Source organism: Ambystoma mexicanum, chromosome 1p (genome assembly GCF_040938575.1).
Source record: "Ambystoma mexicanum isolate Mex_15411 chromosome 1p, UKY_AmexF1_1, whole genome shotgun sequence".
NCBI lineage: Eukaryota > Metazoa > Chordata > Amphibia > Caudata > Ambystomatidae > Ambystoma > Ambystoma mexicanum.
The window spans coordinates 635,572,302-635,584,312 of NC_090921.1; the positions used below are offsets into that span (position 1 = coordinate 635,572,302).

General features: G+C 46.1%; 1 protein-coding gene across 3 annotated transcripts in view; it reads left to right on the plus strand.

Moving 5' to 3' along the window:
• The window catches only part of LOC138577868 (excitatory amino acid transporter 5-like), a 518,879-nt gene that overhangs the window by 151,213 nt on the left and 355,655 nt on the right, over positions 1 to 12,011 (plus strand). For all 3 annotated transcript variants that reach the window (XM_069649661.1, XM_069649664.1, XM_069649663.1), the window contains exon 2: positions 3,640 to 3,719. In XM_069649661.1, coding sequence (XP_069505762.1) covers positions 3,640 to 3,719 — 80 coding nt within the window. The remainder of the gene's footprint in view (positions 1 to 3,639; positions 3,720 to 12,011) is intronic.

Here is a 12,011-nt window from a genome sequence, read left to right on the forward strand (position 1 = left end):
TCTTGCTCAAGAAGTGGACGGCTAAACACTGACCACATTATTTGTGGCCACATAATGCTATTTTTCCCCTCTGTGCTGCTAATTCATCTGAGAAAGTTAAAGAAGGGGGCGTGCAGTATAAAGAAGAGGCTTGATACGCACAGCAAAATTGGCAAAGCAGGTTTGGAGTGCATCGGATCCGACCTTGTGTAAAAGTCTGGGCTGGTGTGTACGCGTCGGCTAGAGATGAATAATGCTACCTGTAGGCGCTCCTCTAGTCTACACTGCCCAGTGCATTGACACTTTTTCCCCTTATGTACTGAATTTATTTATAGGGGCTGCTGGAAAAGAGACTGCCCCGCAGCAGCCCCCGCCTTATAAGCGTCCCCCAAGTGCCTGCCACCGGAAGTCATGTCTCGGGGATGCCTCCTCCACCTCACAGGGTCGGAAGTGTAGAGGGTAACCACCCCCGGAAGGAGGCGGCCAGAGGGGACAGCACGCTATGTTGGCTGTCCCTCTAGAAAGCCCCAACCTGGGCATGCCTGCCTCTGAACAATTGACAACGCAGGTTTCCAGTGCATCGTATCAGACCTTGTGTAAAACCCTGGGCTGGTGTGTACGCTTCGCCTAGAGATGAATAATGCTACTTGTAGGCACTCCTTTAGTCTACAGTGCCCAGTGCATTGACATGTGTTCCACCTTTGTGCTGAATTTATTTATATTTATAATTTGTAAAGGTTGCTGAATGTTACCTTTGTTTTCATGCTGCCTGGTAGAGTGATATGTTTTCATGCTAGTCGAGCCGTCTGCTTTGGGAAGAGATTTGTTGAATTGTGCTTGAATTATGTTTTTAAGTGCCATTTTTGTTTCCATGACACCGGTACAGTCCAGAAGCACATGTGGGTAATAAATGGTTCTTTGCAGTCTGGCACAAGTAATGCATGGCTAAACAATGGCAAATATTTTGACGACCACAACAACTATGCAACATTGCCCTCCCTCTATCACACACTAAAGCAGCTGATGAAGCGAAAGAGGGAGACCTGCAATAGAGAGGGGAAGCGGGCACTCTCCCAGAAAAAGGAGAAAATGGCTTGTGTGTGCCTAGTATCAGTCATTGTGCAGCGGGTAAGGCTACTTTGTACGTTGGGTCTATACCTTTGCTCGTTTAGTCTCCCATGCCTAGATTTCCTTCCACTAATGCCTGCGCTTCTTCATATTCTTAAACGTTGCGACATGTTGCAAGGCTTAATACAGTCACATGTTTAGTAAGGGGCTATTCTGGTCTGCATGGGTGTGCCTCTCTTGTAATCGCTGTGCCAGGGCCTTGTGCTGTACTGTGGAGCCAGGCACCAGCACTTGGGGTCAATGGTGTACAGGAGTATATTTCTTCTGTTTTATAATTGTGCAAAGGCAGCAGGCCGCTCCATGATGCATGGCAAAACACTGACAAATATTTGGTGATCTGGTGTGCGTGGGTAAACCACCATTTGCATCTATGTACCACCGCATTGTGCAGTACCCTGGAGCCAGGCGCCAGCAATTGGTATACAGGAGTGCTCTATCACAAACTTTCACAAACAGCATTTTACAGCGGGGCACCAATATTGGATATGCAAGGTTGCAGAGTTGTGGGTCGTTAATTGGTGCTGCTGTGCAATCTGGCACTAACAGGTGCCTACAGCATTCATGTACCATATTTGAGGTTCCTATGTAGTGTAGTGCAGTCTCACACAAGTAATGCACAGGCAGGCAGGCACGTTACCCTTGTCTCACGTTTGCCCAGATGAGATGGGGCAAAGAATATGTGCATCTTTACATTTCACAGCCTTTTGCAACAACAGAGCTAGCCCACTACTGCATGCCGCTAATAGACAGCGTTGTCCAGTTGGACACCAACATTCTATGTATACAAATGCACAACCACAAGCTTAACAGGTGGCGCTTTGCAGTCTGCCATAATATTGGTAGTGCAGCCAAATTAAGCGCGTGTCTCCGTTTTGTTTGCCATGGTGACACAAATGGCCCTCATTTGGAGTTTGCCGGTAGTACCGGGAGGTTACCAGCAAACTCCTCGTACTGTTACCGGTGCCCCATATCCCAGTTACTGGGATATTACGGGTGCCGGCAACGGCAGTAAGTTCCCATTCCATGGAGTCCCACAGGAAAGCACAATCACGTGTTCCTATATGTGTATTTGATTATGCAGCGACAATCCTGCTTCTATTGTGTACTATTGACACATTTGTCAAGGCACTTAGTTGTTTTTGCACATGACATGGTTACTATGCATAAGTGTATATCATAAAACTCTAAGGTCGACTCCTAAAATACTTGTATTTCTGTGCACATTTGTCCATGGAGCTCTAGCAATGACCAGCGAAAAGCAAGTACATCGAAGACCCAAAAAGTCAGGGGTGAGGTACTACTGAAAGCCAGGGGAGTTCTTACTGAAAGCTCACATCCTAACCAAACCAAATTGCAGTATTTCTGAGTGCCTTCAAGGCCTTTGTGTATTTATGATATGTATTAGGGGAAACACGAAGTATTCCAATACACAAACATAATTACTCTCCAAATGTTTGTTTGCAGCTGTTTTCTTTTTCTTTTCTACCCGCGGCACAGTTACCATAAAAGGCCATCATTACCAATCATGGCTATTACTCCCAGCCTCCCCCAGCATAAAATGAGCAGCATGTGGCTGACTGCAGAGTTTCCCACCTACTCAATTTGAATGCAGACACTTAATAGGAAATTGTGGGCAGATCAATTTGCAAAGTCGAAAAACTCCTCTCGTGTCCTGCTCACTGATATCTTTGCATTTCCATGGCTGCAGGAGCTGATTCCAGATCTAGCGGTTTCCCCATGGGTTTGGGAAAGCAGTTGGTTAAAGAAAACCCTGTGAGCCCTTTTGTGCTGAATCATCTTGTTGCACAGGTGCGGGCATAACTCATCATCTTGCCCCCCCCCACCCCCACTACGGAAAGTCGGGGGATAAGTCCTCTCATACATTCTAATTCCTACGGCCCTACCTCAATATAATTTGGGAACCTCAGAAAGGAAATATATAAACTTAAAACAGAAGCACTCTCTGTACAGATAAGGCATATGCTTTATTCAAATTAAACTCTCAATTCTGGGTACCATACTGGCGGATCTTTTTACAAACACTCTTTGACTGAAGGGCATCCTCAAAGTCAAGGTTGGTCAACACGCCTTGGAAATGCCAATTTGGAAAGTCAAGGACGACTGGCTTGGCCACTGCTTGTTTTGTGTGGGTATTCTCCATCCCTCGTGTGGAAAGACTCTTAGTTCATTTGCATTGGGGGATGGGGGCATTCATGGAGGTTAACTATCCTTAACCTTCATAAAGGCATTAACGTGAGTTCCCTGCAAAGTGCCAAGGACGAGTATGCTCGTCCTTTTTGCATAGACTTGCATAATAGCCTGGCACTTAAGGGGTTAATTCCCTCCCTGCGGCCGGGCACTTAAACAAAAATGGCAGCCAGTGCTTCTTTTCTACTGCAGAGCACAGTGGATGTTGTGCATCATGTAAGGAATGGGCTATCTCATTTGCTCATTGAAGTGATGTTGTATTCAGATGACTGATTTCTCTGAAGATGATTGGCTGACCGGACATCTCTTCATTTCTTTATGCAGGAGAAGCAGTACTTTTCCTTCCCAGGCGAGCTTCTCATGCGGATGCTGAAGATGCTGATCCTCCCCCTGATTACGTCAAGGTAAGGGCGCCGGTAGACCACGGCAATCAAGCTCCCGCTGGAGTCTCGTGACTCACATTGGTCCTAGCGGAAGTTGCATGTTTCCATGAGGCTGGCAACGGCATCCGTGTCATGAAGGTAACCTGCACCCAGACCTTAAACCAAAAGCCCTTTAGACTATGGCTCGTGTAGTTTTACTTTTTCGTTTTGAGGTTGGGCCGATCTCGGAAAGCAGATGGCAGTTGTATCAAAACAAGACTGGCTTAAGGTCACACTCATTACACAGAGGCAGGTGTCAGTCATGCATCAGTGTTCACAACAGGAGAATACGTTAAGCTCTGAAGTCTATTTAAAAACATAAAATAAGTGTTCTAATTTCACGTCATCCTTGAAAGTGAATATCCGTGAGTACTCGTGTGCTTGAAAGAGCTGCCGGCCACTGCATTTTCTGCCAACTCACATGCCTAATGCATTTTCACATTTCTACTTTCGAGAATTGTTTGTGGGGGTTGGAGTGTCTCAACATTGTCTAAATCACTGTGCAACAATAGCCATATGCTTTGTGTTTTTAATTTTGTTTTATCATTGAAGCTATGACACAGAGATGGCGATTCATAATAGGACGAGCATCGTGAGCGTTGTGAAGCATCACAGCTTTCAGTGTTCAATTCAGTGTTTGAGCCAAAGAATGTACAGTCCAAGATCACAGTAGCCGGATACAAGAGTAAGGCTGGGAGAGGCTGTGCTGTGCCTTAGGAAATTTGCTAGCATTTACTACCTAACACTGTTGACTACAAATGCTAACGGAGGACATGCAAATGGCCGAAGCTGTGCTATGATAAGACCAGGTTACATAACATATCAAATGAATGGCTAGCTCGTGAGGGATCGGATAGGCTTTGAACATCAGACATTTTGAAGGTCAGAACTGTTACATCAGCAAGCATTGTGTGGACTCTGTAACTTTCCCCACTCTTCTCGTTCACCTGTGTGGTGCGCGCCCCGGTACCAGCCTATTTTTTATAGGAGCCTCCAATCAGCTGCCAATATGCAGATCCACACCATTACGCTTGAGTCCCATTAGCTACATGCATGTAGGCTCCATAAACCAATGATGTGCACCGCATCAGTCAATATTATTCGCCCAGTCCTCATAAGCCCATTTTTGTCTGCTTTTCTCCCGACCCATAAAAACCCAGAAGCCCCATAGCCCAGAGTTTCACTACTAGAAGCCCTACAAACGCCCTTGCCTGTGGAATATCTCACCCTCAGTCCCCCACCTCAGATGCATGCAGCACATTGTAAACCTAAATAAATAAATGTCAGCCCCCCAATACACTTACCTCCTACAAACCAAAACCTTCTAGAAATGGTATGTCCATCACAGTCTATGACTGCAAAGGTTTTACCGTATTCATCCCTGCCTCGGTGTCCCTGTCACTGCCTCAGATTGCTGCCAATGTGCTTACAGCAGAATTTTCTGTTTCTACTTTTGGACTACTGAGGGTTCCATTTGGATTAATGTGGGGAGGAACGGGTTTGCAGTAGAAATGGAATAGAATAAAATCACGACCTAATCATCCCCACACTGCCTTACCTCCACTACAGCTCTCCTCTCCCGCTTTAATGATCTAACCACCTTGCTGTGCCTTTCAACATCCTGCACAACCCCCCATTCAAGAACTCCCAGCAGAAACCCATCAGACAAACCTTCAGGTCCTTCAAGAACTTTCTGGTAAAAGCCCTCACAGAAGACCTCGCCAACCGAACTGCAACTCTTTACTGGAAGCACTGAACGCCACCCTTCCAGCCTCCATCGACTGACATGCACCTCTGAAACAACGCACCTGCAAACCAAAACCGTCAGTACCCTGGTACATGCAAGAACTCAACCATAGCAAAAGAGTCATCAGGAAACAAGAGAAAAGCTGGTGCTGCTAGAGGTCCGCATCTGACCTGGCGCTCCTCAAGGAACTCTGAGCAACTCACCGACAACTAACCAACACAGCCAAGGCCTCCTCAACACCATAGCAGATGCAGACAACAAAAGCAGAGCCCTCTACAAAGCAGTTAAGCACTGCATCAACCCCCTACCTGACCCTGGCAAACCACAGTCCAGCGAAAAATTCACCACCATCAACACCATCTTCTTTGACAAAATCAGCAAGATTTACCAGCATGTAGACACCAGCGCTGCATCCACAGACCCACCACACGTTCCCTCCTCGCAAAATCTCCATACCCTGGACAACTTTCAATGACAGTGGACCTGGTAGAAAACCTGGCTACCCTCAAAGCCACATCATATATAGACGACAACCTCCCAGCATCCATGCTCAAGACCACATCACCCCGGCCCTCATCGACCTTCAAGGCCTCCCACTACACACACAAATCACCTTGCAGAGAAACTCAGCATCTCCAATGGACAGTGCACCACCAGAAGCAAGACTTGAAATCCGTTGCTGCAAAAAGCAAAGGACAGTAAAACAAGCCTTCTCTGCCTACGCCCCAAGACTATGGAACCTCCTCCTGTCAGCATCAGACTCACCCTCATGTTCCTACAATTCAGAAAAGAACTCAAAACCCACCTCTTCAAGGAGTCTCTCCTCCTCAACACCTAGGCCATCACTTCACTCCTCAGGCCACCTGGCTCAGTAGATGCTACCCGTCCCTCTCCACCCCACCACCCAGTACAGCCTTACCCCTCCTCTGTGCCCTTCTGTACCCCCGTTGTATATCTGTTCTGTTTTTATATCTGAAAAGCACTCCATTATGCATCTGTACTGTTGTACACCTCAGTAAAGCGCTCTGTTATGTATCTGTATTGTTGTATACCTTTGTAAAGGGCTCCATTGCTTCTTGAAGCTAGGTCTGCGCTCAGTAAATATAAAGAAGAAAGTTAAAATAAAGGGGAAAATCACATGTAAAAGAGTCATCTATGTCCTGTACTGCCCATTTGGGATGCTATAGGTAGGAAACACTACCTGCAACCTCAAGACACAATTTACAGCGTATGGGAGTCATTGAAAAGGTGGGCATTGCATACCCTATGGCCTGGCACTTGCACAGTTTTTCTACTTTGGAATTGACTCAATTGAATATAACAACATTGCAAGGAAGAATGAGTGAATACTATTACAATTGCAAAGCAAAATATTTTGGATCTGGGGACCATGAAACCACATGGAATAAACATGGATGAGGAGCATTACACCTTCTTAGGAGACTAAGGGCCTCATTACGACCCTGGCGGTAAGGGGTTTACGCCAGCGTTAGCTGCGCCGACCCCTTACCGCCAATTACGAGGTCCCTTAGCGCCATGGAGGTTTTAACACCCGCTTTTAGCGGGTGTTAAAATCCATGGCGCTAAGGGACCATGGAGTTAATTACGCCACCGTAATTTACGGTGGCGTAATTAACGCCTTCCCCACTCCCATTATGCCCTATGGGGCAAAAATGGGAATGGGGAAGGGTAAATGGGGATTGGGGACTTACCGCCCCGCCAAGGTCGGAATGGGGCGGTAAGTCCGCCAACCACCATGGCGTAAACGTAGTTTACGCCATGGTGGTAAAGTCACGGCCCAGGCGGTAACTTACCGCCTGGGTCGTAATGAGGCCCAAAGACTCTTATTGGCGGATGTTAGCTGTGAGCCTCACCGTGGTAACGTGTGCATAAGCATGGTACTGCACTGGTCCTGGAACCTGATCCTTTCACCTAGTCCCAGCTTACTTTCCTTCCTGCCGAACATGCTCACTCATTGCTGGTAACCTGTCTCTAGGCCTAAAGCTGTCCCTCAGGCTGACCAAAGGTCTGAGACGCACCTTGGTATTAAGGGCGTAAGCTCAAGAATGAAACCTTGGAACTCTCATCTCAGGGGTCTTCACTGGTCTGCCCAAGTTGTGACAAGAGGCTGTGAGTGACACCAGGGAAAGACCTGGAGGGACCGCTTGTGGAGAAGAACCTTCTATTGTTTTAAGGACTGTAGGTGTGGCATGGAGACAACTTGAGAGATGCTGTATGGGGGTGTGACTGCTTGTCATTTATATATGGATATGCTCATCTGCCTGAGTAAGTGTTCTGATGGTTGCCATGTGAATGATTCATTCACACAGCACTCAGCAGAACACCGCACTCACTCATATGCACATATTCATATAATAGACACATGCACACAAGCAGTCACACACCCATCCAACCTCTCTTTCTCGATCAGACACATGGAACTCACTAGAACACTTCATTCGCACAGACACACTGTCACTCATGCACCAAACTTCTCTCTCTCACAAACCCACATACACTCACACAACTTGAGCTGGCTGCATCTCTGATCTTCTCTCGTTGGGCTTTATACCTCTTCTTCCAACATCATCATGTTGGAGGAAAAGGGTCAGGGCTCAGGAGATGCACTTCAACCCTCCTCTTTCCTATGCTCGTATGAGGCAGAGGCCAGAGTCTGCTTTTTGATGCCATCTCTGCCCTGAGACAGACAGGCAGAGGGAGGGGTGAAGAGCCCTTCGGGATGCCTCATGCTCCAGATTTTCCTGCAACTCTGAGGGATCTTGAATGGGGTGTGACGTCACCCGTGGTCTCCCTAATGCTTTTCACAAAGCTTTACAGGAGTAGAGGGATGGGTGTTTTAGTCGCCGGCCTTCACTCATGTAAAGTGCTGTGTAGGGCATATGAGAGATCATCAGTCTTTTTGCTGCCCAGACAGCTTGGCAACCATGTTTGAACTTGCACATTTCCATTCAGAGACCACCATCTCCTACTGAATATCATACATGAGCACCTAAGGGAGCACTTACAACCCATCTAGTACTCACCTTCACCACCTCCGTTTCCATGCCTCTGTTCCCAGCCACCATGTAAATGCAAGAGATGCTTGTTCTGTAAACCTTTTCCATGGCAACTATATTAAAAGGTGTTTTGTGGCTCCCCATGGCCCATTTTCCTCCCTCAAAATTAGCCCTTTAATGCTCCAGATATTAGCCCGGTGGTCTAATGGAGATAAACCTTCCAGCCAGTAGAAGCTGTGAGCCCTCAGAATTGTCCCTCACTTCGCTCAGAGAATGTCCTCTAGCTGGCCAGTACAGCTCGCTAGCTATGAGTTTATCACAATATTAGCAGCTTGGAACATAGGTATTATTCACTGGTACAATGGCCACATTTTGAGCAGCCTTACAGCTGCGTGCTACTCACTGCCACCTCCTGCTTACCGCTCCCTCTCAACCTCCATAAGGAGTTAGCACTCACAAGGCCCTTTTTGTTTTATCAAGTCCTATAATGTAACACCATGTTTGCTTCTCCATCACTGCTTCTTTTCAGTAGTAGTCTGTTTTCAGCGTCCATAACATAACCTTGTAATAAACACTGAAAATGGACTACCTGCTTCCAGATGCAGTAACTGAGAATCATTCACAGACTCGGGTAAATTGTTTTCCTTTTTGGGCAACTGCTTAAGCACCCATGTCTTTCACTCCTGTGTGTTAATGTTGATAGGAACCTTCAGGATGCGCCTTCCCTGTTGCTAACTGTTGCATGACTATCGTTGAGGCCTCTGGCTGCGTTGTTATGCCCTTAACCCTAGTAGGCTGGCTGTCTCCACCATGGATGACCTGTCCTGTGGGTTTTAATCTATCTCTCTATTTTCTGTATAGCGCCATTCACCCGGAGGCCTCAGAGCGCTGACAAGACAGACACAACATGAAAACATTCAGGAGTAGAATCTGTTAAGCCGAGCACTCCTTAGGCTTTACCTTTATCAAAGAAAAAGGTCCTTCAAACTCTTTTTGAAGTGGGATAGAGCTGGTATTGCCCTCAGTATGCTAGGCAGCGCGTTTCACATCACGAGAGCCCAGACATCAAAGCTGGTTCCTCCAAGCTTTTTCAGGTTGAAAGGTGTGCATGCCAGGGTTCTATTTTTATTAGATTGCAAGGTTTGTCTTATGGGTGTTTTTTGAACGTGCGAGCATAGATTAAGAGCATTAGCAGACAGGCATTTGTGCACAAGGAAGTTTGGCTTATGCCGTATTCTTTGCTCCAACGGGAGCCTGTGCACCTTCCAGCGTGCCTCCGACACATGTGCTTGCTTCCCGAGCCCGCATACTTCACGCGCCGCTCCATTCTGCACGTTTTGAAGTTTCTTTCAGTCTGCCTGTGCAGTGCCAACCATCAGACTGTTGCACTAGTCGAGCTTTGCATTAACAGTGGCAGATGCCACTAATGCGCTATTCCGCTCCAACAGGTATGGTCTTATCTGCCACGGAAATTTGTTTGAGTATGAACATGATATTTTTAGATGTGCTATCTGTTTATTAGATGTTAGTTGCAAATCTAGGTAGACTCCCAGCATTTTGACTTGCTGGGCTACAGGAAGGATATTACCAGCAATTCGAAAGTGACTGTATTGTGGATCCATTTTTTTTTAACCTTGTACCAGTTCCAATATTCAGCAGCTCAGTCTGCTTATTAAGGGCTAACGAGTTTTGTGCCATCCATGACTGAATTGCTCAGAAGATTTGGTACACTTTTCCACATCTGTGCAGTAGATCCCGAGAGTTCAATAAGAATCTGTGTATCCTCCGCATAGTTTGTGAACTCCACACCCAGACTGTCCATTAGGTCACATAGGGACCTGATGTAGACATTGAACAGCAGGGGCGAGAGACATGATCCCTGTGGCACGCCGCAGGTCAAAAGTACAGGAGAGGATTGATTGTCATTTTTTGTTACTCTTGCTTGTCTTGGTCCGCGAAAGGATTAAACCATTTAGCCGCAGTGTCAGAGCATTTCCCTATTGTGACCAGTCGGTCAACAAAGCATTTATTATCCACCAGGCCAAATGCTGCTGACAGGTCAAGCAAGAGGAGTAGTACAGTTTGACCTCTGTCAACAGCTTTTACAATAGTTGATTTTAGATTCAGCAGTGCCATTTCCATCCCATAATGGAATGAAATCCTGACTCTCCAGGACACAGTAGTTTGTGTTGATCAGCATATTCACAATACTGAAGATAGGCAGTTTTGTCAAGGATTTTCAACAAGAATGCAACATTGGTTGTGGGTTGAAAATTGGAAGCTACAGCTGGATCCCAGTTATCCTTATTTAGAAGAGGAGAAATCCAAGCTTCCAGCAAGCATGTGGGAACCTGTGCTGCAGAGAAGGACACATTCATTATTTTTGTCACCCTCAGGAGTAATGGGAGGAGAGGCACAGAAACTGCTTTCCTGAACACCCGTGAAGAATTGCTCGCATCTCACCAGCTGTTCTTATTCTACTCTATCTCTCCTCTGCTTTTGACATGGCCAACCACTCCATTCTCATAAAGCGGCTCCATGATAACCGTGGTATCTCAGAGCGGGCACTGGACTGGTTGACCTCCTTCCTCACTGACCATCCCTCCCAGGTTATCCTGGGTTCTTTCACCTCACCCACTTCTATCTCCACCTGTTGTGTTCCACAGGGCTCCATCATTTTGCCTTGGCTCTTTAACATCTATCTCTCCCATCTTGCTCAACTTATCTCTAATTTCTCCCCGCACTTTCAGTGTTATGCAGATGACATCCAACTCTTCTTCAGACTACACTCTGCATGGAATTATTTGTGTGTAAAACAGGGATTTGCATGCCATTCTGCCTGCAAATCCCTGCTTGACGAATGGGGATTTGCAGGCAGAATGGCACGCAAACCCCAGTTTTACACGCACATAATTCCATGAATCAGGGCCTAAATGTTCACATAAAAAAGGGCAGGAAGGGCGCAAAGGGTAGATCGGCTGCTGGAATCTTGATTGCTACGAAAAATGGTGTCTGTTTGTGCCCTTGAGACAGAGGCTATGATAGTCGTTAACGTGCAGATCAAAGTAAATCATGCATTGCACTATTTTTTTCTTAATCATCTTTTGCTGCAACCCGTTGCCTGTAGAGGATAAAGTCATTTGGTCTGAATTAGATGGTATATTGGAGCACAACGCAGCCTTATCTCCTGCGCCATACGTGTTCTGTGCTGGTTATTTTAATTTTGTTCCTGGCATTAATCTAACTCTACAATTGCTTCATATCTAGACCTATCAATCCAATGTTTTCATATTTCAATAGCCAGTTTGAGGTAGGTATATATATTTTTTTCTTCAATACCTATTTTTCAGTCATGTAATTTCTTCATGATTCAATCACTTAATTTCTTCATGATTAATGCTTTTCAAATACAATATACTGATTTCCAATGTACAAACAAATACACAAACCAGATTACTACACCAATTAGTTAAAAGATAATTCGGAGAATACATCTGTAGGATTGGTTCA